General features: G+C 45.0%; 1 protein-coding gene across 1 annotated transcript in view; it reads right to left on the reverse strand.

Annotated features, from left to right (window-relative positions):
* Positions 1-2,378: 2,378 nt before the first annotated feature.
* Positions 2,379-27,958, reverse strand: part of LOC310792233 (solute carrier organic anion transporter family member 5A1-like) — a gene marked incomplete at both ends in the record, with an annotated part of 59,930 nt that continues 34,350 nt past the window's right edge. Inside the window, 6 exons of the mRNA XM_083653961.1 lie at positions 2,379-2,851; positions 3,718-3,782; positions 4,807-5,051; positions 5,759-5,918; positions 16,946-17,144; positions 24,805-24,969. Of these exons, the coding sequence (XP_083510087.1) occupies positions 2,379-2,851; positions 3,718-3,782; positions 4,807-5,051; positions 5,759-5,918; positions 16,946-17,144; positions 24,805-24,969 (1,307 nt within the window). The remainder of the gene's footprint in view (positions 2,852-3,717; positions 3,783-4,806; positions 5,052-5,758; positions 5,919-16,945; positions 17,145-24,804; positions 24,970-27,958) is intronic.

Consider the following 27,958-nt stretch of genomic DNA (forward strand, 5'->3'; position numbering starts at 1 on the left):
GTCTGTCTGTCTGCAGGACGTCCTGTGTGTGTGTGTGTCTGTCTGTCTGCAGGACGTCCTGTGTCTGTCTGTCTGTCTGTCTGTCTGTCTGTCTGTCTGCAGGACGTCCTGTGTGTGTGTGTGTCTGTCTGTCTGCAGGACGTCCTGTGTGTGTCTGTCTGTCTGCAGAACGTCCTGTGTGTGTGTGTGTGTGTGTGCGCGTCTGTCTGTCTGCAGGACGTCCTGTGTGTGTGTGTCTGTCTGTCTGCAGGACGTCCTGTGTGTGTGTGTGTCTGTCTGTCTGCGGGACGTCCTGTGTGTGTCTGTCTGTCTGCAGGACGTCCTGTGTGTGTGTGTGTGTGTGTGTGTGTGTGTGTGTGTGTGTGTGTGTGTGTGTGTGTGTGTGTGTGTCTGTCTGTCTGCAGGACGTCCTGTGTGTGTCTGTCTGTCTGCAGGACGTCCTGTGTGTGTGTGTGTGTGTGTGTGTGTCTGTCTGTCTGCAGGACGTCCTGTGTGTGTGTGTGTGTGTGTGTGTGTGTGTGTGTGTGTGTGTGTGTGTGTGTGTGTGTGTGTGTGTGTCTGTCTGCAGGACGTCCTGTGTGTGTGTGTCTGTTTGTCTGCAGGACGTCCTGTGTGTGTGTGTCTGTCTATCTGCAGGACGTCCTGTGTGTGTGTGTGTGTGTGTGTGTGTCTGTCTGTCTGTCTGTCTGCAGGATGTCCTGTGTGTGTCTGTCTGTCGGCCTGCAGGACCTCCTGTGTGTGTGTGTGTGTGTGTGTGTGTGTGTGTGTGTGTGTGTGTCTGTCTGCGGGACGTCCTGTGTGTGTCTGTCTGTCGGCCTGCAGGACGTCCTGTGTGTGTCTGTGTGTCTATCTGTCTGTCTGTCTGCGGGACGTCCTGTGTGTGTGTGTCTGTCTGTCTGAGGGACATCCTGTGTGTGTCTGTCTGTCTGTGGGACGTCCTGTGTGTGTGTCTATCTGCGGTACGTCCTGTGTGTGTCTGTCTGTCTGTCTGAGGGACGTCCTGTGTGTGTGTCTGTCTGCAGGACGTCCTGTGTGTGTGTGTCTGTCTGCGGGACGTCCTGTGTGTGTGTGTGTCTGTCTGCAGGACGTCCTGTGTGTGTGTGTCTGTCTGCGGGACGTCCTGTGTGTGTGTGTCTGTCTGCGGGACGTCCTGTGTGTGTGTGTCTGTCTGCAGGACGTCCTGTGTGTGTGTGTCTGTCTGCAGGACGTCCTGTGTGTGTGTGTCTGTCTGCGGGACGTCCTGTGTGTGTGTGTACATTTGACATGCGAGGAGCGCGGTGAGAAAAGGCACACGTTGCCGAGGTCGGGGCGTGAACTCTCTCCTCTCGTCCCGAGCGGGTAAGCTGTCTCCTCTCGTCCCGAGCGGGTAAGGGTTAGGGTTAGGGTTAAGCTGTCAGGTAAGCTGTCTCGGTCCGCCGGTAAAAAATAAAAGTCACAAGAACCACCGGGCCGCACTTTCCGTACCTTCACCAGCCAGGAACTATTTTACCAGTCAACTACATGTTTAGAATGAAGGAGGATGTCCAGATAGGGCTGGGTATCGTTTCAAGAATTACAATTTCATTACCGATACCAGTACCGTTAAAGTGATACCGATACCGATACCAAAACAGTACTTTATTCGATACCTCCCCCCCCCCCCTACTTCATTCATTCATTTTCTAATTCATTAATTCAACTCCGTCACATAGCTCGACTTCACCACCACAGACTGTATAGTATAGTATGTAGCTGCTGCGGTAGTGAGCCAATCACGTCACATTAAATCGCTTGTGATGATTGGCTGTGAGCAAAAGCATACTAATATATATTTTTTTCTAGATCTGTGTAAACAAAAAGGATCGAATGCAGGTATCGTTTGACTGGAGAAGTTTTCCATACTACTTGGCACTGGGTTGTTTCAGTCGATACCTTAAAGGTATGGAGTACCGGTTCCGATACCCAGCCCTACGTCCCCGATGATGGTTGGTTGGCTTCCCAGAGTGTTGACCAAACAGGAGATTCCAGAATCCTTGATTTCCAGAAATTCCAGAGTTGATGATTGATTCAATAACGGAGACATCCCAGTGCTCTGACTTCGCTGTTCTTCTATCATCCCAGCCACAATCCTCAATTGACAGCAAACATCGGTGTCACTTTTTGATCCTACTATCTCTCTACATTCTCAGCAGCTCCATGTGACGGGTGGGGCTGCGATCTGAAACGTGTTTGGTAGAGCAGGCTAACCAGCCACCGCCGCAGTCAGCTGTGTTTCAGAATAGAGGAGGAGCTCCACATCATGGCGGCTGGTAAAAGCGGATGATCGCGCCCAGTGTTTGCGTTCTGGCTGGCGGTCGCCCCCCCCCTCTCCCCCGGCCCGTCTCTCCCCGCTCCGACGCTCAGGCCCGGACCGTGACATGTTCCAGGGATCGGGCGGGGGCGGCGGTCGCGGGCGTCGGAGTTGTTGCTTTCAGCTCGTTGCCGGGGCAACTCTGGGTGCTGACGCCGCGGTTGAGGGCGACCAGGGCGGCGGGGTCGGTGTGGTGGGGGATGTTGACGGGGCAGGAGCGGGTGCGAGCGTGGCCCTTGTGCCCGCCCGGGTGGCACACCAGGCTGCCCACCGTGTCGGCGGGCGACAGGTGGCGCTTCATCCAGCGCTCCACTCGCTCCTCCTTGTACTTGATGGAGTACCAGGTGAGGAAGATGAAGAAGAAGCCCAGGAACTTGAGGCTGGCGGCCAGGCCGAAGTAGACGAAGCGCAGCGAGGTGACGTCGTACTCCCAGCAGGAGCCGTGCACGCCACAGTCCTGCTGCCACAGCATGCACGTCGTGTCGATCACCGCGCCAAAGTAGATGGGCGTCGGGATGTAGGCTGAGGAAGAGGAGAGAGTGGGGAGAGAGAGAGGAAAAGGGAAATGCAACAGCAGTTTCAGTTTCAAGATTCCATGTTATCCAAGACCTGATTTTACTTGGGCTCTTCCAGACAGTTGTGAAACACCCGATAGCGATCGGGGGGGCGGGGTGCTCCAGGTGTCTCCTCCGCTACGTTTTCGTTGTTCTGATGCAGCTTTTTAGTGAATGTGGAGTGAATCCAAAGTTAGCAAGTAATGAACTTTGCTTTCTCTTTGTCTGTATTTTTAACGGAGTCCATCATGTTGAAGTAGAAAAAAATCCACCGAAATTACACATTTGGATTGTGGAGAATGCGTGACCATCTGCAACAGCGCCACACCATGGATGGATGCCCTACCAGAAACAACCATTCAATGGCGAGGAAACACCACAACAATGTGAATTTTATTTGTGAATAAATATTTTGCAATAGTGTAATTTGAATAATGAATACTACTGGCCATAGTAAACTTTTCAAATACATTTTTATCTTATTTGCTGATTTTTCCAGAGACCCCCCAAAATGTTGCTGTTGAGGTTTTCAGGCGGTTTCAAGTGTCAGTCAAGGGGTCTCGCCCCCCCCCGCGACTCATTGTATTTCGCAGCCTGGTTCCGTGGATAGTCTTCTCTTCCCTACTCACTGACACATCATCTCTCCATGGGTGATGAAGACGATTCTTCACAGAGACAAATACCAGAATATTTTAGATGACAAGGCGTCTAAACAACAGAAAATGTGACAGTTTGGTCTCTACAGTGTTCATGTATGATAGAGGATTGCCAGGTAAAGACATCAGAGCCGGGCGGTAGGTTTTGTGTTTTGTGTCGGGTCGTTTCTCTACTCACCGAGAGTCCTGAGGAGAACAAACTGCATTCCCAGAGCAAATGGCCTCTCCTGCTCGGCCACAGACCTGCAGCACATCACACCACACATCACACCACACATCACACCACACATCACACCACACATCACACCACACATCACACCACACATCACACCACGCAGACAGGTGGAGACGCACAAATTATTATTATTATTATTATTATTATTTTATTTTTTTGTGTTAAACCTTTTTTAACCATTGAGATGACAAGATCTCTTTTTCGAGGGTGCCCTGGCCAAGATAGCAGCAATACAGTTTCAACCAGAATATATATATATATATATATATATATATATATATATATATATATATATATATAATATTAAAAGCACATAGGTGAAAGCATACAGTGGCAGATTGCAGAATGAACATGAAACACAACATGTAATGGAAGCAAACAAAAGAGAGACAGGAGGAAACAGGCCTAGCTAGGGAAGCACTCACAACCTCTAATTGAGTGTCCCTCCAAACCTTCACTATATAACACACCTCGCTAGAAAGAAGATACCAGAAGACCACATGAACCAGATGTGTGTCAAAAAGTGTCTTTTTTTTATGTTTTTCTGAAAAAAAACATAACATCGGCTCTACCCTCTGCCGATCTGGGGAGAGGCGAGACTAGCACCATGCTTCCTCCGACACATGCGCAGTTGCCAGCCGTTTCTTTTCACCTGACAGCGGGGAGCTTCACCAACAGGACGTAGCACGTGGGAGGATCACGCTATTCCCACCAGTTCCCTTCCACCCTGACCAGGCGCCCCGACCAGAGGAGGCGGCTAGTGCAGCGACCAGGACACATAACCCCAATCCGGCTTCCCACCCGCAAACACAGCCAATCGTGCCTGTGTGGACGCCCCGACCGAGCCGGAGGTAACACGGGGGTGCGAACCTGCGACCCTCGTGTTGGTAGGCAGGGAATCTGCCGCTACACTACCCGGACGCCCGCTGGGGAGTGAGTTTAACCGACCTACTCGCTACCACTCGGGACACACGAGGACTCAGTCAATAAGAAAACTCAAAGCAGAACATCACGGCTAAAGGCCGCTCGTACCTGAGGGTGACGATGATGGCGGAGGGCTGGGCGCAGGCGGTGATGAGCGTGACGATGAAGAGGAAGATGAGGAAGGGGATGAGGGTGCTGCAGGTGCGGTCGCACTTCCCCGACACGGCGTATCCGTTCTGGTTCAGGTAGGTCTTCACGATCACCAGCTGCAGCTGGTTGCTGCCCTGGCCACCAGAGGGCGGCGTGATGACCTGCTGGCTCTGCACGCACGCGCAGTCCGAGTAGTTACGGATCTGGAGGGGCGGACATGGTGCGTTTGTCGCATTTTAGGCTTTTCAGTTGATGCTCTTAAAGCTGTTACATGTTTTAACAACAATCAATTTATTTGTTTGTATTTTTTTCCAATTCAAGTCAAGTCAAGTCGTAAGATATCAAGAGTCCAGTATCAGAAAACTAAACATCTAGGGACTTTTCAATGCAATATAGTTTTAATAGGATAAAAACTTGGTAAGAGCATCATGAGTTTGATTTCTCTAATCAGTTTCAATCAATCAATCAATCAATCAATCAATCAATCAATCAATCAATCAATCAATCAATCAATCAGAAGACCCATAATGCAGTCCTTCTACCCTACTGAGGCTCCTGACTGTGGTCAATAAATTAACTGTGTAAAATTGCCAATACGTCTCGTTTGTTCCTTGTTACTGAGTTCAACCACATAATCAGCTATGCTGCTCATCCCACAAATGCAGGATCCCTACAAATGAGAAATGAACAGCATTTCCAATAAGATAAGATACAATGCTGAGGATACGGTAACAGCAGAGATGTGATCAACCAAACTTTTTTTGATGAGTTCATATCATTTTCCTGAACATTTCCAAGCCTTGAAATAATTTCCCCCCAACTCTATTGAAGATCCACACTTCTCCACATTTTCTCCATCATTTTCCTGGTTGAAATCGTAGTTCTCCAACCGCCCCCACCCCCCTCTCACCCCGGTGCTGTCGTTGGCCACGCTGCTGCAGCCGGCCAGGCAGGGGTTGAAGTAGGTGATGCCGTCGGAGCCGCAGACCGGAGCGTACTCGTTGATTTTACAGCCGCAGTTCACGTTACAGCCACCAGTCAGGTTCCTCTGGGTCATGGTCAGGGTCGGCCTGCAGAGAGAACCAGACACATACAGGGTTAGATATGTTAGGGCAGAAAGTACCAGACACATACAGGGTTAGATATGTTAGGGCAGAGAGAACCAGACACATACAGGGTTAGATATGTTAGGGCAGAAAGTACCAGACGCATACAGGGTTAGATATGTTAGGGCAGAGAGAACCAGACGCATACAGGGTTAGATATGTTAGGGCAGAGAGAACCAGACACATACAGGGTTAGATATGTTAGGGCAGAGAGAACCAGACGCATACAGGGTTAGATGTGTTAGGGCAGAGAGAACCAGACGCATACAGGGTTAGATATGTTAGGGCAGAGAGAACCAGACGCATACAGGGTTAGATATGTTAGGGCAGAGAGAACCAGATGCATACAGGGTTAGATATGTTAGGGCACCCAAGTATTGCAGGCCTGAAGATCGGAGGTATCGAGACACGTATCAGTTTGTACGCTGATGACGTAATACTATATCTACATGACTCAGAGAAATCAATTCCCCCTCTCCTAGAACTAATCACCTCCTTCGGTAAGCTGTCCGGATACACAATTAACTGGCCAAAGAGTGACTTTATGCCTCTCTCCGATGTCTTCACTCCCAGTTTTTTGGAAAATCTCCCATTCAAATTGGCAAAGGACCGCAATATTTAAGTTAAGGTGATTTTGTTTCAAGACTCAAACAATGTATAGAAAACTGGAAAATTCTCCCTTTGTCTATGATTGGCCGCATAAATTCAGTTAAGATGGTTTCACTTCCCAGGTTCCTCTATTCTTGTCAAAACCTTCCAATTTTTCTTACATCTGTGTTTTTCAAGGAGATGGACTCTATAATCCTGTCTTACATCTGGAATTATAAGAACGATAGAATTTAGAAAAATTCACCTGCAAAAACCGAAGTGTGAAGGAGGGCTGGCCTTACCAGTCTTCAGACACTACTAGGGCTGCTAATGTTAGAGCTTTAATGTTTTGGCAGCAGTGGACTCCTGACAATTTGGTTCTCGGGGCCCCCCTATGGCTAAAAATGGAGGCCAGCCCTATTGCAAACTCCTCCCTGTCAGTCATGTTAGTCATGGCAGGAGCTCTAAAGAATTTAAGTTTTGTTGTGAATCAGAATCCTGAACCAGATCAGGAGAGTTCTGAGTATACCAGATGTTTCTGTGCATACACAGATTAGTTTTAATCACTCCTTTTTGCCTGCACGGTCAGACAGAACTTATCGTGCCTGGAGTGAGAAAGGGCTGTTTTCCATCGGAGGCCTGTACGTGGATGGTCATTTTGCATCCATGGATCTTCTGAGGGGGGGGGGGTTTGGGTTGCCCAACAGGCTTTGGTTCAGATTAGAGAGGCGTGGCAGGAGGAACTTGTTGTTGATTTGTCTGAAATTATATGGGACAGGAGTTTGTCTGTAGTCCAACTCTGCTCAATTAACAGCAGACCCCAGCTGATCCAATTTAAAGTCACTCACCGTCTTCACTATTCCAAGTTGAGGTTGCACAAGATCTACCCTTCTGTCTCACCATTATGTGATAGGTGTCAGGTGTTAGAGGGTACACTCTCACATGCTTTTTGGCTTTGCCATTCACTATCTGGATTCTCTAATCCTATAAAATAACCCTTCAGCCGGAGGCAGAACTCGCCATCTTCGGCTGCTCGGAATCCTCTCTGCTCCTCCCTATGGCTGTGCAGCAGTCTTTGACGCAGGGGATGACTGTCGCCAAAATACTTATTCTGAAGGAGTGCAAGTCCCCCTCCCCACCTTCATTTCAGCTGTGGCTGGCGGACATGGTTTCCGTTGTGCGTATGGAAAGACTTCTTGAGGTTCTTGAGGACCAACTCAGGAAGTTCTCAACTATATTGGACCCGTTTCTGGCCTACTTGGAGGAGGTTACTTGCCCAGTTGATTTCTCATGGACTCTTCGTACGAGATTTTATGTACAACATCTTTTGCAAGTACATGAACACCTTAGGTGGCTGGTAGCACTATGTTGGTATGTGTTTTTTCTCTCTCTGTGTTTCTGAGTTTGTTTTGCTTCTTTTTGTTTGTCTTTTGTTTTTGTTTTTCATGTTCTGAAAGTTGAAACATTCGGAAAAAAAAATAATAAAAAAAAAAAATCGATTTTTTTTTTTTCACATGTGGCCCTAATCCTCTTTGGTAGTTATACATTGTGTGTGGTCTAAAACAAAAGAAAGGAAAGAAAGGAAAGAAATCTGGTGGCCCAATTTGAATTCCAGTGGGATTGCGACACCAAGTTGTGGAACCACTACGTTCGGGTTAAAGGAGAATTCTCTGAACGCTGCACTGAGCTCGATCTGTAGATCGACTGCTCTGAGCTCGAACTGTGCCCTGAAAGGCAGATTTCAGAGCCCAGAGCAGTAGATCGGTGGTAGCATGCTAGATAGACACCGCTGGCTGTGATATCTGATCTCGAGATTATGGACGATGGATTCAATGGCCGCGTGTATTTATTTGAGCTGGTCTGGAATAATGTCTGGATTACACAAGAAGTGGGAGGGTGAGGAGCTGAGTGACGGACACTCGGACAGCAAACAGAGCAGGCTGTCGGCAGCACAGCGGTTCGTTACATCGCTAATTCATGTTCTCTATATTATATAACAACCATAATGAACCGCTGCGTGACAGAAAATATGTTGTTTACAGAGTGCATTACGTATGCCCCGTTTTCGCTCGTTATCGCCTGTTCCAGAACTCTACTTGGAGCTGAATATCTTCTGTGGGGATCTGAATGAAACAAGAGTTATCTGGGTGAGTAAAACATCATATTTTAAGCTGGAAATAAGGTCCGGGGTGTAAAAAAGAAAACGGAATTCTCCTTATACATAGGGGTTCTTTATGTTTGGCATTTTAAAATCCCATACTTTAATTCCAGAGCTGAACTTCTTGAAGATGTCTGATGATAGCTGGCGATATGACTGTCAACTACACCTATTTCTCCATAGGTGAACACTAGCCTGCATTACATCTAATGTCACGACATGATGTGAAATGACAGTGGAGTCTACAGCTATGTGAACAGTGCAGTTCTATGAACAACAGAAGTAAACCACAGAATTGATTTTTCCATACTTTTCTGTGTGCAACAACCAAACCTTTTGCATATTGCATATAGGGTATGTACAGTATATTGAGAAAGAGAGAAAAGGCGAGACAGGAAGACAGAAAGTGAGGAGAAAGAGAGAAGCAGGACAGAGGGACAGATGGAGAGAAACAACAAAAAACGAGGGGAGTGAGAGAGGGCGGTCGGCCAACAGATCCTCTCTTCCAAGCTGTCTTTTGATATTTTCCATGGTTGCCATGTAAACTCGCGCGCCGTCCAGAAGACGACGCCCCCGTTTGTGGGCTCCGGCGCTACGTTACCCCGCGCCCGTCTGAACACTTCTGACTTCCTCCCCGACACGCTACGTTACCCCGCGCCCGTCTGAACACTTCTGACTTCCTCCCCGACACGCTATGTTACCCCGCGCCCGTCTGAACACTTCTGACTTCCTCCCCGACACGCTATGTTACCCCGCGCCCGTCTGAACACTTCTGACTTCCTCCCCGACACACGCTACGTTACCCTGCGCCCGTCTGAACACTTCTGACTTCCTCCCCGACACGCGCTATGTTACCCCGCGCCCGTCTGAACACTTCTGACTTCCTCCCCGACACGCTATGTTACCCCGCGCCCGTCTGAACACTTCTGACTTCCTCCCCGACACACGCTATGTTACCCCGCGCCCGTCTGAACACTGCTCACTTCCTCCCCGACACACACTACGTTACCCCGCGCCCGTCTGAACACTGCTCACTTCCTCCCCGACACACGCTACGTTACCCCGCGCCCGTCTGAACACTGCTCACTTCCTCCCCGACACGCTACGTTACCACGCGCCCGTCTGAACACTGCTCACTTCCTCCCCGACACACGCTACGTTACCCCGCGCCCGTCTGAACACTGCTCACTTCCTCCCCGACACGCTACGTTACCCCGCGCCCGTCTGAACACTGCTCACTTCCTCCCCGACACACACTACGTTACCCCGCGCCCGTCTGAACACTGCTCACTTCCTCCCCGACACACGCTACGTTACCCCGCGCCCGTCTAAACACTTCTCACTTCCTCCCCGACACACGCTATGTTACCCTGCGCCCGTCTGAACACTGCTCACTTCCTCCCCGACACGCTATGTTACCCTGCGCCCGTCTGAACACTTCTGACTTCCTCCCCGACACACGCTATGTTACCCTGCGCCCGTCTGAACACTGCTCACTTCCTCCCCGACACACGCTATGTTACCCTGCGCCCGTCTGAACACTTCTCACTTCCTCCCCGACACGCTATGTTACCCTGCGCCCGTCTGAACACTTCTCACTTCCTCCCCGACACACGCTATGTTACCCTGCGCCCGTCTGAACACTTCTCACTTCCTCCCCGAAGATCACAGATCACATACAGATCATAGATCACATATATACAGATCACAGCATATACAGCAAATTCTCAAGCAAAATGGCCAAAAGAGAGTTATGATATATACTGTAGAACAAAAGGGCATGCTCTATCTGTTTGTGATCAAACTAAATATCTGGGACACTACAGATACACACTACACTGGGACACTACAGATACACACTACACTGGGACACTACAGATACACACTACACTGGGACACTACAGATACACACTACACTGGGACACTACAGATACACACTACGCTGGGACACTACAGATACACACTACACTGGGACACTACAGATACACACTACACTGGGACACTACAGATACACACTACACTGGGACACTACAGATACACACTACACTGGGACACTACAGATACACACTACACTGGGACACTACAGATACACACTACACTGGGACACTACAGATACACACTACACTGGGACACTACAGATACACACTACACTGGGACACTACAGATACACACTACACTGGGACACTACAGATACACACTACACTGGGACACTACAGATACACACTACACTGGGACACTACAGATACACACTACACTGGGACACTACAGACACAACCTGTAATTTTTTATGAAACATTCGCACTGTTCCGCCTTGCTGCTCCGACGCTTTCAGGTGGAGGCGGGTTGTCCGCTAATACGGCGCTGTGACAACGACCATAACCAGAGTAGGCCTATATTGTTTGATAAAAATATGTTTTCAGACAATGGGCACGGCGCGCGCGCGCGCACGCACACACACACACACACACACACACACAAAGGACACAGACTAGAGAGTGTACATTTTTATAATAATAGTAGGCTACCATGCAGACTGCAGCTGTTTGATATGCGGTATTCTCATATTAGCCTATGAAATCGAATCAATCAATCATGTTTTGTCTCTCCCCTTGATGATTAAAGTCCCTGGAAACCAAAATCCACAAACTAACTATTAAATCCACTAACTAACTATTAAATTAACTATTAAATGTAGTGTCTTATGTGCGTAATTGTGTGCCTCTGAAAAGAGAGATAATTACTTTCAACCCTAACCCCAAAAATCGACACTTTTCTACAAGGTCTGTATTTCCATTTCCTCATTGAAGATAGCGGAGCGCGCGGTGCTAAAATGCAGGAGCTTAGCACGTCATAAGATTTAATCGAATCACACACACGCATGCACGCACGCACGCGCGCACACACACACACGCACACACACACACACTGACACACGCACAGTAGTGCTGTGAGCGGCGAGTGTGTTCGCCGAGCAACATTCCTTTATTTCCATTTCAATAGGTTGGCTACATGAGACAATAGACTAATAGACTTGTGAAACATTCCACCCCCATCTCAAGTGTCTCTTAAAATGCGCATCAGCCCGAAGAATGACAGCAGCCCTCATCCCAGCTCTGCAGGCCCAGTCTGAGGCCCATGAGGGGCATGGTAAGCTAATAGTTCAGCCTGTAATATTTAATTATTTTAGCTTGTGATTAACTCTTTCAGCGTAATACTTCAACCTGTAATACATAAATAAATTATAAATATATAAATTGTACAAATATGATAGCCTATATATAATAAATTTATTAATAAATATGATATAATAAAAAATAAATTATATATATATATATATATATATATATATATATATATATATATATATATATATATAATACATATTTATTTATGTATTACAGGTCAAGGTTTAAAGGTTAAAAAGCCTTTATTGCCATATCAGAGTTGAAAATAACACTGCCCGCTCGCGGGGCCTTCAGGCCTTCATCCCTGCAGCGGTGTTATTTTAAATTCCGATATGCCCTAGAAAAATAAATAAATATTATATATATAGGCTATAATACATATTGATTTATGTATTACAGGTTTAAAGGTTAAAAAGCCTTTATTGCCATATCAGTTAAAAATAACACTGCCAGTGCCCGCCAACCGGTTTCAGCCTCGCAGGCCGTGTTATTTTTAATACCGATATGCCCTAGAAAATAATTATTATTAATAATTATTATTTTTAACCTTTAAACCTTGACTGTATGAGTTGAGTGCCTGAATAAAGTTGCTTATTCATAGATACTGATTATTATTGGGTTAATTTGTGTAGCATCGGTGGAGGCGACTCCAGCCACATCACGCGCCCCCGCGGAGGAAGAGACTCTGGAAGCGCATGCACTGAAGAGACGGAGGCGGTTGGGGAAGACACCCCAGACCTGATCGAACCAGATGAAGTTGAGCGTGTGTGTGGAGGGGGGGGTGGGGGGAAAGAAGATAGTTCATGTTTATAGCTATAGCCTAAAATTAAGCGTTCAGAGAATAGTTTGTTTGTGTGAACGTGATATGTGCGGGTGTATGTTAAAACAGGTAGCCTATTTGTTAATAATAAATTAACGTTTGGATCTCTGTGAGAGATACTTAATGTTTAAAACACCTATTCTTTAAGAAATGCACCGTTAAGATGTGAAGAATGTAGCCTTAGCCTACTGTGCATGAGAGAAGTAAAGACGTTCCTCATGGTTACATGACAATGTTTTGCTGCTGTGTGCTGCATTGTGCATGCTATGCTCTGCTGTTTGTTCGCCAATAAAGAACACGTTTGGAACAGTTTGTCTGTTTATTTAACCGTAGATCTTCTCAGGGGAAGTACAGAAGCATTTCTGCACCTTGGAGAGCGCAGCAGCGCTTTGCCCCGAGTCCAGAGACATAATACAATAAATTGTCATTTTGCGGGTTTCTGGGTTGGGGCGGGCTCGGCATTAAAGCCGATTTTACGGGTTTTGTTGACCCGCGCATCACTAGTAGCTATTCCCCCGACCAACTATGCAGACTGCAGCTGTTTGATATGCGGCGTTGTCTTTCAGAACGGCCCCTAATTAGGCTACTTGATGGTGTGTCTGTGATGCATAAAGTCGATCATGCAAGTCAATGCTATTTATTTATTTGTTGATTTATTTGTTGATTTATTTATTTATTTATTTATCTATTTATTTATCTATTTATCTATTTATCTATTTATCTATTTATCTATTTATTTATTTATTGGCCTCTTCCAGGCCAGGGATTTTATTAAATGCCTTGATGTTGCTTTTGCACTGTCAGTCACTACACGAATAACACATGGTTCCACGTTCCAATTCTTCAGCACACTTTCATACTTTCGGTAAATGCGATCAGCGGTATGATGACCCTGTATGTGATCATGTGATCACAGCCTAACAGAATGGTGTGCCCCATGAACGTCCCGTCAATGAAACTGGCCACGATGCCCAATGTTGTTGGTTCGCCTCGCTCATAAATAAAACATATTCAGACGGTCCGAAATTAAATTAACATTATAGGCTACATTTTTATTTTATTTTAACGCTATATTGGGGCCTATTTAGCTGGCGTAATTACCTGTTTTCTTCCCGGCGCTCCACCGCTCCCCACGCCTATAATAGCTTATAGTTTCATTTGAAACACACAGACAACGAACCAAGTAGGCTACCAACTCAGCACGTTCTTTATATGAACGTGCTGAACACACGCTCGGATGGTACACTGGTGGCACAAATACACAAATATTTCCGTGCCAAGCCGGCCATGAGTGGAAGCCGTGCCTGGTTATCTTTCCACCAGGCTAGTGGGTTTTCTTCTCCATCGATCACAGGTTCCTGGTCATCTCGACTTTGGCTCTCTGATCAGTATAGGACCGCGGCTGCTGCTGGGGCTGCTTTCTTTCCGAGAAGGCTGCCCAGGGAAGCTTTCTTTTTCTTTGGCACAGCTCCAGACGTGGAAGCACCTGACTCGTCTTCTTCACCCTCCACTCTCACGCGTGCAGCGGGGCCGACTGCTGCCACAATCTCAATTTAGCATAATCCGCGGCATGCAGTGCACGCAAATGGTCGTGCATATTGGTTGTCTGTCCATCTTTAACGCGGATTATTTTTTGCACAAATCCTGCACACGGCTTTACTAGTATCTTTGGGTTGTCCATCCTCATCAGGGTGAAATCCAAAATGCTGCCAGATAGGCGAAGTTGTGCCTTTTTTTGCGACAAGGTTCGTCTCCTCCGCCATGATTGAAGAAGGGCAAGTTTCCAACAAAGCCTCTAGTTTCTCTTTCCCGAAATTTCCACACCAGCCGCTCCCCCTCCTTCCCTCTCTCTGCTGGATGGCGCTAGTCTTACTTTCGGTTTCAACACCTGCCCCGCATTTATTGCTGTTTAAATGTTATTTCTGAACTAAATTCAAACCTGAACCGAATTAATTAATGAATTAACGAGTGGTGAGGCTCACGGCTCTTTCCCTTTGCAGACGCGTGCAGACCACAGTCTAATTATACTGAAACATTAAAACATATTTTATGTTTCAATGAAGATTTTGTTTGCTAAAAATATGTTATGTATCACAAAAATGATTACATCGATTTTTCTTTATTTATTGTCCTCGCTTTTCTCTGCTTCCTCAGCCTGCTGCAATTTCATGACATTGTACTGTGTGTGTGATTACGTGATGGAAAAAAAGAGGAAAAAGTCAGCACACTAAAGCTCCCTTTATGTACATTTATTTAGCACCGATAGGATGTGATAAATAAATGCACATAAGGTCGGAAAAAGCATTCCCGAACGTCCCGTCAATGAAACTGGCCCGGCAACACTTCTCAAGGATGCTCACAGATGACACCTGGTGGTCAACGGTGCAACTACACCTCCCTGGGTTTTAATGCCGCCGCGCGTCAATAGACCCTTCTCACGGGGGCCATTTTGGGTCGAAAAGGCAGGGTAAACACAGGTGCAAGCAAAACACTAATGAGGCTTTCCCAAATTCCAATCATGGAAGTTGGAAACCCTCATTAGTGTTTTGCTTGCACCTGTGTTTACCCTGCCTTTTCGACCCAAAATGGCCCCCGTGAGAAGGGTCTATACACAGCTTGTGGTAAGGCACGTTTATTGATGTGTCTACCACTGTACACACTACACTGGGACACTACAGATACACACTACACTGGGACACTACAGATACACACTACACTGGGACATTACAGATCAAATGGCTGATGATGACATGTAGACATCATGTTTATATATATTTATAAAACGGCTCTCTCAAATCAAGCAATCTGATTGGTTCACAGCCATTGTATAATTCCAGTAACCGAGTTCAATAACCCATGGCCATTGGTTATTGGTTGCCATGGCAACTCTCTTACTAAAAGGCAGCCCTGCGCTCGAGCTCCGTGTTGGGCTTTCCAGAAAGCTCTCAGCTTCTCAGCAAGCACCAGGATTGGCCAATGTCAACTTCAGTCTCCAGAACGATCCAATCAAATCACCCGCACGTCTATCTTCTTGCTAGAGGTCCCGCCTTACAGTAGTGTCAAAACAAAAAGCTACTCGCTTGCAGCCAGACGCATGATGGCGCAACTCTCTTAGGCTTTGGTTACCTCAAAAACAAAATGGCGGAGACAGTTTTCAGATCCTTGTGAATCGATCTTCGCTTATAACTTTACTAATACTTCGCAGAAAATGATGTTTTGTACAAGAATAGACGCGGGCTAATGTCTTAACCCCTCTCTCGCGCGCCCTCACTCTTAACCCCGCATTTCTAAATAAGACGTAACGTTACTTGGTGTCGGCATACGGCTCTGGTGTCGGCCTTTGCAAAAAGCTCTCAGCAAGCGCCAGGATTGGCCAATGTCGACTTCAGTCTCCAGAACGATCCAATCAAATCACCCGCACGTCTATCTTCTTGCTAGAGGTCCCGCCTTACAGTAGTGTTTCAACTGACTCTATCAGAATAAAATGCCAGTCGGACTTATAGTATTATTATTATTATATTATTATACTTGGAAACCGTTTTATAAAAGCAATATAACACTCGAGCAGCGTGTGTTGTGGAATATATCCCGCTGATAAGCTGTTATCCCACTGCTTATCAGCGGGATATATTCACCACAACACACTTGCTCTCGTGCTATATTGCTTAAATATACAGCGCTGTTATATGCACAAGCTAACATGTTGGTAAGGGAATTCTATTCACGTTCTGATTATGTTAAGATGAATCTCTTTAGAGCTTATGGTACTCCTCTGTATAATGCCCCCTTGTGGGTTAATTTAAAAAAGCAAGCATCCACAAGCTCCAAGTGGCATAATAATGACTGCATGGAGATATCCAAAACAACAGGTGGCGTAGTGCAAAGTGACTTGTTCTGCAAGGCAGGAGGAGTCAACACTTTTCTGGCGCTTTTGAGAAATCTGTCGACTGAATGTATGTATCCCCAGAATGCCATTAAAACAGGCTGATGGTGAATCCTTGTTTTAGTGCCGTGAGATAACATTCAATTATGTGGAAATACTGGTATAATATTGATTCCCTTTTATAGTTTTTCATTGTGTTTTGTGTGTTTGTAACTGCGTGTTTGTGTGTTTTATGGACTATGAGTCAGTTTGATGATGGCGATGAATATCGATCATCACAGTGATTTTGAACAGGATTATCGAGTCATGACATTTTCATATGGTCCCACCCCCAACCCCCTCTGTTCAGCTCCTCACCCGGTGGTGTAGGGGATGTTGATGCCTCCCAGGTTGATGCTCTCGCAGCCTACGATGAACAGCGTGGAGAAGCAGAGCAGAGACACGCCGCTGCAGATCATGGCCAGCTTGGCCGACTCCCTCGCCCCCAGCTTCAGCTTCTTGATGATGTAGCCGCCCAGCACGATGCCCACGCCCGCACTGGGCACGATGATCAGACCTGGAGGGAAGAGAGAGAGTTGTAGCTTTTGCAACACCAAAGTCCGTATTTTCGTCCGAAATTTGGCGCACGGGAAAAAAAAAAAAGAATACGACCTCATTTGTGTTGTCAATCGTCATTGACACACCGAGTCCGACAATTACGTCCGTCATTTAAGTTTTCGGACGAGGTTCGATTTTATTGCGTTTTTCGCATCAGTCAATAGATTTTTGCGAGCTGGGACCCGTCTGTGTTTTCAGATGACGGATTAAAAAACACGCATATGAAAACAATCGGAGTGTGTGTGCAAAGACCTTTAGACTCTAAGGCAGGGATACTCAACTTGCTTTGCCCGAGGGCCACTTTTGCAAAAATGATAGGAGGCCAGGGGCCAGTTAACACATTCACTGCCAGCCGTTTTTCAATACTGTAGTTAGCTTCTGCCAAGGTTTTTTTTTGAGGATTCTGGCTCATCTTTCAAGAGCCGAGGATTCTTTTCTGTTAGGATTTTGTGAACACACAATATCTTAAAAGAACTAATAGAATGTGTGCTTTCTCTGTCTAAAAGAGTTAGTTTGTAGAGTTAGTAGTTATGTAAGCATTAGCAGTTGAATACAGCATGGTTTCAGCGTCTGAAAATTTATTCTGAGATAAATGGCTTTTTGTGAAATTCGATAGAACAGTCACTTTAACCATTCATTTTTGGCATCAGTAAGACGTCAGACATCTAAACAATAGTTTTGAACAGTAATTTCCTCCATAACAGCAGGAAACACCACTCTCCTTCAAACTCCTCCCTCCGTGTGTGTCTTCTTGGCTGCAGCGGGCGTGTCACAAGCTCGTTTCTGTTGCTGCTGCTGCTGTGCCTGTCTGCTGGCGGCCGCTGGGCAAGTCTGGATGGGCTCGCTCGTTTTTTGCGGTTTCGGTTGAGAGCTTTGATAAAGCTTTTGCGATTCTGGTCTTATTTATGCTGCGTGTTTCAAAGTGTGTTCCACCTGTAATCTATTATGCAAATTTGCAATCCCTCACCGCCAGCAATCAGCGCGAAAGCGAAAGCGTTTTCGCCAATCCATTCTACAGTATGAGAATGGTTTCATCGCGCGTTCCCCTGCAGTTTTGGCTCTGCTTTTTCTAGTTTGGAGGGCACTGTCGCCACTTAGTGGGTCGGTGGAATGGGTTGTACACCTTCGGTGGCTCCAATAATTTTATAGGAGACGTGGGGGGCGTTGATCCACGTCCCACCGTCAAAAATTTTTTTTTTTTTTTTTTGACGACTCAACTCGTCATTTGCAGTGAACGTGTTAATAAACAAACCTTAATAATGTACCATTTTCTGGAGCAGAATGCCGGAGTTTAGTCTGACAATTCTGTGTACACAGGATGGTTAGTTAGGCTATTTTAAGTTAGGTTAAGTTAAGTTAAGCATATTTGTACCTGGACAATTTAGCTGGAGCTCAGTCACAGTTTATTTCACGTCGGGGGGCTACTCTGCCACCCTATTGCAGTCTGATTCATACGGAATCTTTTTTTTAAGTTTTTTTTTAGACTAAATTTCCAAAATAATTTATTACTCTACTCTACATTTTGGTTTTGTGCTATTTGTTTTTAAATTTGTAAAAAGAGTCCCGCGCACTGTCCAAACTTGCAATAAAGGTTTATTTTGTGACGTTTCGGTCTCTGACCTTTTTCAAATAGTTGTTTGAAAAAGGTCAGAAGTCAGACCGAAACGTCACAAAATAAACCTTTATTGCAATTTCTGAACGCTTTGTCCTTGTCCTACGCACCTGTCCTGGAAAGATGTGCGGATTTCGCCTTGTAATGCTATTCGTTTTACCCATTTTATCTTTTATAAGTGGATTGTTGATCATTATCCTTATTCACCTATTAATGTTTTACTTTATTTTTTACTAATATAATTGATAATATAATATATAATTGATGTATGTTTTGTGTTGTTATGTGAAGCATTGAATTTGCTTTAAACAGCTCACCCAAAAATCCAAAATACATATTTTTCCTCTCGCCTGTACTGTTATTTATCCATCTCGATCATTTTCTGATAGTTGCCCGAGTGTTGGAGATATCGGCCCTAAAGATTTCTGTCTTCTCTCCAATGCAATGGAACTGGATGGCACTCTGCTTGTGATGCTCAAAGCAGCAAAAAATACATTTGAGAAACTCAACAACAAGGTCTCTTTCCACAAATTATGACTGGTTACTCAAGATACTCCACAGACCTGTGGTGAGCAGTTTCATGTAGGAACTATTTTCTATTTTTGACCGAACTACACCGACTAGGTGCTAGCTAGCTATCAGGTGTTGGAAGGGATGGACGAGGATAGCGGTGGTGGAGTGCGTGCGAATGGCAGCAGACCGGACCTGACGTGACCGACGTGTGTGTTTGTGAACACACTCAGCACTCTGGCTTTGGGTCCCAGGTTCCCCCTTCATTTGAAGACCAGTGTTCTTTGTATTATTAATGTGTGCTGGCCTGCTGGCTGACAGCCTCTGTTGCTCTGGATCAGACCAACAGAGCAGAAATATCCTGGGTCTGGATCCTGTCTGCGGTACGTACGGCTGGGCGATAATTCAGTTTATCGTTTTTCATGCTGATTTTGGGATACTAGGCGCTCGATTGCAAGGCTCGCCTGCTGCGCGGGCTCGCTAGATCGGCTGCTACACAGCCTCGCACGCCCTGCAGCTCGCCGAGCTGGCCCTGCAGGGCCTTACCTGCTCTGTTGGCATGCACGATTGCTCCAAAGCCGTTGCCTCTACCTTTTATAAAAACATCAGCATCAGTGCATCATAAGATGATTTTGGTCAATAAGGATGTCACTGATGACATCACCGATGATGTCATAGACATTGTGACATCATCAGTAGAACAAAAATGTAAACAAACAAACAAACAGACAAAGCCCACTTGCTCCCTTTTATATGATGATTGTGACATGCAATTTGGGTGTCCAAACTGATGCTAACAAGCATAATTGATTAAACAAAAATTGGTATGGTTGAACCATTATTTGAAAATGTCTGTTTAATATCCCACCTAACATTACCATTCAGTTCAATGAATGAATAAATTACTTTATTCTGGATAATGCATGACAAACATCCAAGGGATGACATGAAAAGTGTGAACACTTGTTTCAATCATGGTCCCTTATAAAACATAACAGAAAAGCCAGCACTCAAAAAAAGTCCTTTTAGAGGTTTTAATACCTTAGTCTGGGTAGGGCAGCAGCACAGCAACAAACACGTTTCGGCACGTAGGCCTTCTTCCCACTGAAGAAGGCCTACGTGCCTATGATACTACATGTGCCCTGCACCGAAATTGCATACTGTATAATTTTTGGGAGTGTGCTCGCTGTTCACTTTTTCCCTTATAAAACATGACATGCATGGGATGGGCATGTAGACACATCTGCTGCCACAAGTGGTAATTACAGGTGCTAACTATGCTACATTTGTACGTTCAGATATCAGCCTTATTTGACTGTTTCTGTTTGTACTCTCTACTTTGCTAACTCTTTTGCAGTGTTTATAACTGTTGACTTTGTATTATTGAAACAAGTCGCTAACCACACCGCTAATCAAGGTAGCTAGTGACAAAACACATTTCACTTCCTATACATTCTTCACAATAAAAGTGTCCCGTTAGTTTGTCAGTGGAAAGCTTTTAAAATCAAGGAGCTGCAAAAGGAAATGGGAGTTACATCCAGGTACCATCAAAATGATTTAAAAGCCGTTAAGATTTAAAAGCTGTTATACTGTATTAAAGGTTCAAAAAAGTTACATTATATTGGGTCGTTGATTTGGACATTTAATGTGATTTTGCAAATGTGAGCCATATCGCGATATACTGTATATCGATTTTAAAAAAAATCCTTATCTATCGTAACTAGGAATTGAGCGTGCTCCTTTCTGGCCTACAGTGTGTCGTCGTCTTCTCCTTGCCCTCCTTCTCCTCCTCGCTAAACTCATCCTGATGGAAAGGAAGTCCACTTCCTCACCCTCTTTTCAATTGTGGCTGACGGATATGACCTCTGTTATACGGATGGAGAGACTTAGGTTCCTGAGGACCGACTCACTTAAGGAATTCTCTGTTATTTGGGAGCCATTCCTGGCCTAGCTTGTTGAGGTTGGGGGTGACGGGTGATTCGCCGGGCTGGTTTCTCATGGACCCCCTGTGCGGGATTCCGGGCACAATACCTCTTGCAAACACATAAGCACCTTACGCCACTGGTAGCACGATGTAATACTGAATGTCGATAAAGTATCCCCCCCCATCCTTATATGCCCCCCCCCCTTTGTTACCTGTGTCTGAGTTTGTTTGTCTTGTTCATATGTTGTTCAAAAAGTTTAAAATAAAATATTGAAAAAAACAAATAGTAGTAGCTGTGCATCTAGCTGGAACCCCTTATTGAATCTGTGTACAGAAACACATCTTCAAATAAAATTTCTGGGAATCATGAAAAGAATGTCTGTTTTCTAAATGTCTTGCATTTTCCAGATTCTCTGCCTAAGATTTTTTTTTTTTTTTTTTTTTTTATCTATCTACCTATTCACATGTTCTCTTGACTTCTTCTCGTATTCATGTGGTATGAATGTATGAATGTATGAATGAACCTTCTGCCTTGAATTGCCCCTTGAGGGATGATTAAAGTATTTTGAATTGAATTGAATTGAATAAACCTTATTTGCTGTGGGTCAGTTGGAGAGCATCAGACACTAGTGCTTTAACAGACAGACTGGTTTCAGAGAGGATAAGAGATTTAAAGGATAAATTCACCCAAAAATGAAAATTCAGTCATTATCTACTCACTCGCATGCCGATGGGTGACGTTTTTTAGTCCACAAAACATTTGTGGAGTTTCACAGCAAAACACTGTTGCAGAATTCTCCTAAACAATTGAAGTAGATGGTGATCAACTTTCAAATGTAAAACAAAACAGAAAAAAGCATAAAAAGCCTGGCATAATCCAAGCCCTGAGATGCCAAGTTGACTTGAAAAGACATCATTTACCTGTTACCCTGTTTTAGCTACAATCTTCACTGTAGCTGTAGGAAGACGGAAGAACAGGACGTGGTGGGCCTGCTACAGTGGAGATTCCAGCTAAAAACAGGGTGTAACCAGTGTTGCCAACTTGTCGACTTTGTCGCTAGCTATTTTTCAGACCCCCCCCTGGCGACTTTATTTCTAAAAAGCGACTAGCCAAGGAGACTTTTTCTGATCATAGGAAGCAATGTTAATATGTTGAATCCAGTTGAATCGCAACAGATTTATCCTATATATGGTTTTCACAGAATTGCCAGTCAGGGAGCTGGGGTTCAATTTAGAATGTTTTTGTTGTCAAGTTAAAAGCATCTATAAATTGCTTGTCTGACACACACAGCGCTTCAGTGCAGCCCCTCCTCTCCCTTCTCTCTGCCTGTCTGACACACACAGCGCTTCAGTGCAGCCCCTCCTCTCCCTTCTCTCTGCCTGTCTGACACACACAGCGCTTCAGTGCAGCCCCTCCTCTCCCTTCTCTCGCAACAGGATAGGGTTTCTTTCTAATTCCTAATGGGCGTATGCCGAATCTGGCACGGGTGGGCGGAGTTACAACCATGCAGTCAATCTGATTACAACGCCTACACCGAGGCATGCTTTTTTTTGATAGCATATACCAATTATGCTAATTAGATTGTGACGTCATCTAGCGACTTCTAGCAACTTTCTGAGCAGCCAATAGTGACTTTGCTTGGAAAAGAGTTGGCAACACTGGGTGAAGTTCCGGGTCTTCCGGCCGGGCGGAAGACCCGGAACCAAAGTGCTGTACTCCAGGAAAATATTCCGCTCAATTATTGCGTTCCGTTCAGACGTGATGTTATGGATCCGGCAAGTTTCTTCAAGTACTTCTTTGAATATTTCGTCTGGTATATGACCATGCTTCTTATTTTTCCTCTAACTCGTAGTGCCTGGCGAGGTTAGGCTGCCTACTGCTGCATTTCTATGGGGGAACAAAAACACTGAGGACCACCCGGAGACGGGGGCGGGTCTTCTTCTGTCTTCCTGCCTGGAGTAACGCGTACCAGGCTCTCTCTCCATAGGGCTTTCACACCGGCAGGGGCTCCGTGCCGGTTCCGGTCCCCGAACCCTAATTTGAACCGGCCGGCGCGTTCAGACCGACAAAAAGAATTGGTTCGGAACCTGAAAAGTTGGTTCTCAGCGGAACCGAAAAATAGTTGGTTTTTCCTTGAGAACCGTGACATCATCAGTGGGCGTGTCTCATTCTAGGCTGTGAAAACGAGCAGGAAGGAGAAGAAGGCAGCGACAACATGGAGAAAAATAATTTGCAGTGGTCTCCTGAGGAAACCAAATGTTTAATGGCGATTTGGGCATCTACCGAATCTCAAGAAAAGCTAGAAAGCAGTACAAGAAAGAGCAAGTCGTATGCCGAACTTGCGGAAGAGATGGCCAAGGCTGGGTTCACTCGAACACCAGACCAAATAATGAATAAACTTAAAAAACTGAAGAAGGACTACCGAATAATGTCCTCCCACTTTGCTTCCGCTTAAACTGGTGTGAACACGGGCTGGTTCGCCAGAAAGCACCAAGGTTCTGAGACTCCAGAACGGAGCCGGAGCCAGAACCAGAACCGTGTCTGTCTGAAAGCGGTCTCAAAGAGAGCCTGGTGACGCGAGGTTATTGTGGACTAGAAAACGTCACCCGTCCTTGGCGTGAGTAGATAAGGACAGAATTTTCATTTTTGGGTGAACTCATGCTTTAAAGCATACATGGGCAACATACGGCGCCCCCTGTGTGGCCCGCGATGGAACTGCAACAAAAAAAAATATATATATATATATATATATATATATATTTTTTTTTACACTGCTCTTGAACGCAATATGCAATATACCCGCTGAATAAGTGTCCAAATGTTCATGTCATTCTGGGCAATACTCTTCTGTTATAACATTTCAGTCTGGAATATGGAATATCTTTCAATAATATTTATGACTAAAAGGCTAAAAGTAATCTCATGTGTAAGAAATGACTGTTCTACATTGAAGTAGAAATTTAAATAATTAACTTGTTGGTTTTGGATTTATTTAGCTTCAAGAGTGCATTTTTGTTCTTGTGTGCCCCTCAACACAGGCTTTGAGAATCCCGGGCCACTTACTGATACTTATGCTTAAATTAACCCACTCATATTCTGGTTTATTTCAAGAAAAACATTTCGGCTAGTGGAAATTCTAATTTGCTGGTAATTTTAAAATCTAGCAGCCATATTGGCAGGTGGTGAAAAAAGTTAATTTCAAGCCCTGCAGGAAGAGCAGGTGGTGACATAGGAGTGAGTGAGGAAAAGGATCAAATATTGGTGGTTAAGACTGAATAATGACATCACAATTGTTAATTTAAAATGAGTTATTCCTCTAAACCTGGCTTCAAATGCCCCAAATTTTTCGCGCTGGCGCCGTTCAACCCTCAGCAAAATCTGGTAGCGAGGAAATTTTTTTGTGGCCCTCTCTATCATCAAAGTTGCCCATCCATAGGTTACGGCATGACAATATTTGTTTGGCCCCCAGCAACAATCTGGGTTTCTCATGTGGCCCCCCATGAAAAATAGTTGCCCACCCCTGCTTTAAAGTGAGTGAGCGAGTGAGGTCACTGGCGTTCGTCTGGCCTCACCGGTGTAGATGCTGGCGTTGGAGGCGGGGATGCCGAACTGCGACTCGATGAACTTGGGGATAAATGTGATGAAGGCGGTGACGATGGCACTCTCCGCCGTGTAGGACAGACTGACGAACAGGAAGGTCACGTTACTGAGGATCCTCACCGCAGCCTTGGGCAGGTCTGGAGGAGGGCAGGGAGTTTATTATTGTTTTTAACCCTGGCGACCAAGTTGAGTGAGCAAAGAAAGAAAGACAAATGGTGAGAGAAAAACAATAAAAGTAAGTAGAACAAGAAAGAAAGAAGGAAAGAAAGAAAGAAGGAAAGAAAGAAAGAAAGAAAGAAAGAAAGAAAGAAAGAAAGAAAGAAAGAAAGAAAAAAGAACACCAACATTTCATATGACATTTAAGGCACTTAGCTGACACTTTTATCCAGAGCAACTTGGATAGAATAAGCTTAAATTCTGCATTTACATTTGATATACTGTGTGATATTCCTAAAATATCGTGATATCTGAACCAGTGACCAATTAGTTTGTAGAAGGCTGTCCAGTCCAGCCAACCACAGACCTGTCTATGCACCTGTCTATGCACTACATTAGCACAATGTGAGAGACAGTATCGCTGAATATCGGACCAATAAAGCAAACAGAATAAGAATAAGTCGATATAGCAGGAGCTTTTGAGGTTTAACCTTGTCTGATATCTGTCCATCAACGGATGGAAGTGGATATACAGTAAGCAGGAAGATATTCTAGGGAAACGTGACTGAGCTAGGGGGGATAACTTTCATCTCAGAAATGTATGTTTCCTTCAGAGGGGTCAATCTTTTGAAAAGGAGAAGGACAGCACTCCAAGTTGAATACTTCTTATTGACACATGGACATTGCGGGCAGCAACCCTTCTTCAGCGTGTGAAATGGCAAATTTACCTCTTCAGGATCCAGCACTTTTACAAAATTAGAAAAAAACGGAAGAAAAAAAAGCATGGCGATTCATTTTTCATCTCAGCAATTTAGAATTGTCACACATTTGTATGGATTTGTAACGGTCTGGCGATCTATTGTTACATCCCTACTCAGTAGCCATTACCTTTAGTAGCCATCACCTTTGATGTCCTTGTATTGTTACATCCCTACTCAGTAGCCGTTACCTTTGATGTCCTTGTATTGTTACATCCCTACTCAGTAGCTATCACCTTTGATGTCCTTGTGTTGTTACATCCCTACTCAGTAGCCATTACCTTTAGTAGCCATCACCTTTGATGTCCTTGTATTGTTACATCCCTACTCAGTAGCCATTACCTTTAGTAGCCATCACCTTTGATGTCCATGTATTGTTACATCCCTACTCAGTAGCCATTACCTTTAGTAGCCATCACCTTTGATGTCCTTGTATTGTTACATCCCTACTCAGTAGCCATCACCTTTGATGTCCTTGTATTGTTACATCCCTACTCAGTAGCCGTTACCTTTGATGTCCTTGTATTGTTACATCCCTACTCAGTAGCTATCACCTTTGATGTCCTTGTGTTGTTACATCCCTACTCAGTAGCCATTACCTTTAGTAGCCATCACCTTTGATGTCCTTGTATTGTTACATCCCTACTCAGTAGCCATTACCTTTAGTAGCCATCACCTTTGATGTCCATGTATTGTTACATCCCTACTCAGTAGCCATTACCTTTAGTAGCCATCACCTTTGATGTCCTTGTATTGTTACATCCCTACTCAGTAGCCGTTACCTTTGATGTCCTTGTGTTGTTACATCCCTACTCAGTAGCCGTTACCTTTGATGTCCTTGTATTGTTACATCCCTACTCAGTAGCTATCACCTTTGATGTCCTTGTGTTGTTACATCCCTACTCAGTAGCCATTACCTTTAGTAGCCATCACCTTTGATGTCCTTGTATTGTTACATCCCTACTCAGTAGCCATTACCTTTAGTAGCCATCACCTTTGATGTCCTTGTATTGTTACATCCCTACTCAGTAGCCATTACCTTTAGTAGCCATCACCTTTGATGTCCTTGTATTGTTACATCCCTACTCAGTAGCCGTTACCTTTGATGTCCTTGTATTGTTACATCCCTACTCAGTAGCTATCACCTTTGATGTCCTTGTGTTGTTACATCCCTACTCAGTAGCCATTACCTTTGATGTCGTTGTATTGTTACATCCCTACTCAGTAGCTATCACCTTTGATGTCCTTGTGTTGTTACATCCCTACGCAGTAGCCGTTACCTTTGATGTCCTTGTGTTGTTACATCCCTACTCAGTAGCCGTTACCTTTGATGTCCTTGTATTGTTACATCCCTACTCAGTAGCCGTTACCTTTGATGTCCTTGTATTGTTACATCCCTACTCAGTAGCTATCACCTTTGATGTCCTTGTGTTGTTACATCCCTACGCAGTAGCCATTACCTTTGATGTCCTTGTGTTGTTACATCCCTACTCAGTAGCTATCACCTTTGATGTCCTTGTGTTGTTACATCCCTACTCAGTAGCTATCACCTTTGATGTCCTTGTGTTGTTACATCCCTACGCAGTAGCCGTTACCTTTGATGTCCTTGTGTTGTTACATCCCTACTCAGTAGCTATCACCTTTGATGTCCTTGTGTTGTTACATCCCTACTCAGTAGCTATCACCTTTGATGTCCTTGTGTTGTTACATCCCTACGCAGTAGCCGTTACCTTTGATGTCCTTGTGTTGTTACATCCCTACTCAGTAGCTATCACCTTTGATGTCCTTGTGTTGTTACATCCCTACGCAGTAGCCGTTACCTTTGATGTCCTTGTGTTGTTACATCCCTACTCAGTAGCCGTTACCTTTGATGTCCTTGTATTGTTACATCCCTACGCAGTAGCCGTTACCTTTGATGTCCTTGTGTTGTTACATCCCTACTCAGTAGCTATCACCTTTGATGTCCTTGTGTTGTTACATCCCTACTCAGTAGCCGTTCCCTCTGATGTCCTTGTATTGTTACATCCCTACTCAGTAGCTATCACCTTTGATGTCCTTGTGTTGTTACATCCCTACTCAGTAGCCGTTACCTTTGATGTCCTTGTATTGTTACATCCCTACTCAGTAGCCGTTACCTTTGATGTCCTTGTGTTGTTACATCCCTACTCAGTAGCTATCACCTTTGATGTCCTTGTGTTGTTACATCCCTACG

This window comes from Poromitra crassiceps, assembly GCF_964638095.1.
Source record: "Poromitra crassiceps genome assembly, chromosome: 17".
Classification (NCBI taxonomy): domain Eukaryota; kingdom Metazoa; phylum Chordata; class Actinopteri; order Beryciformes; family Melamphaidae; genus Poromitra; species Poromitra crassiceps.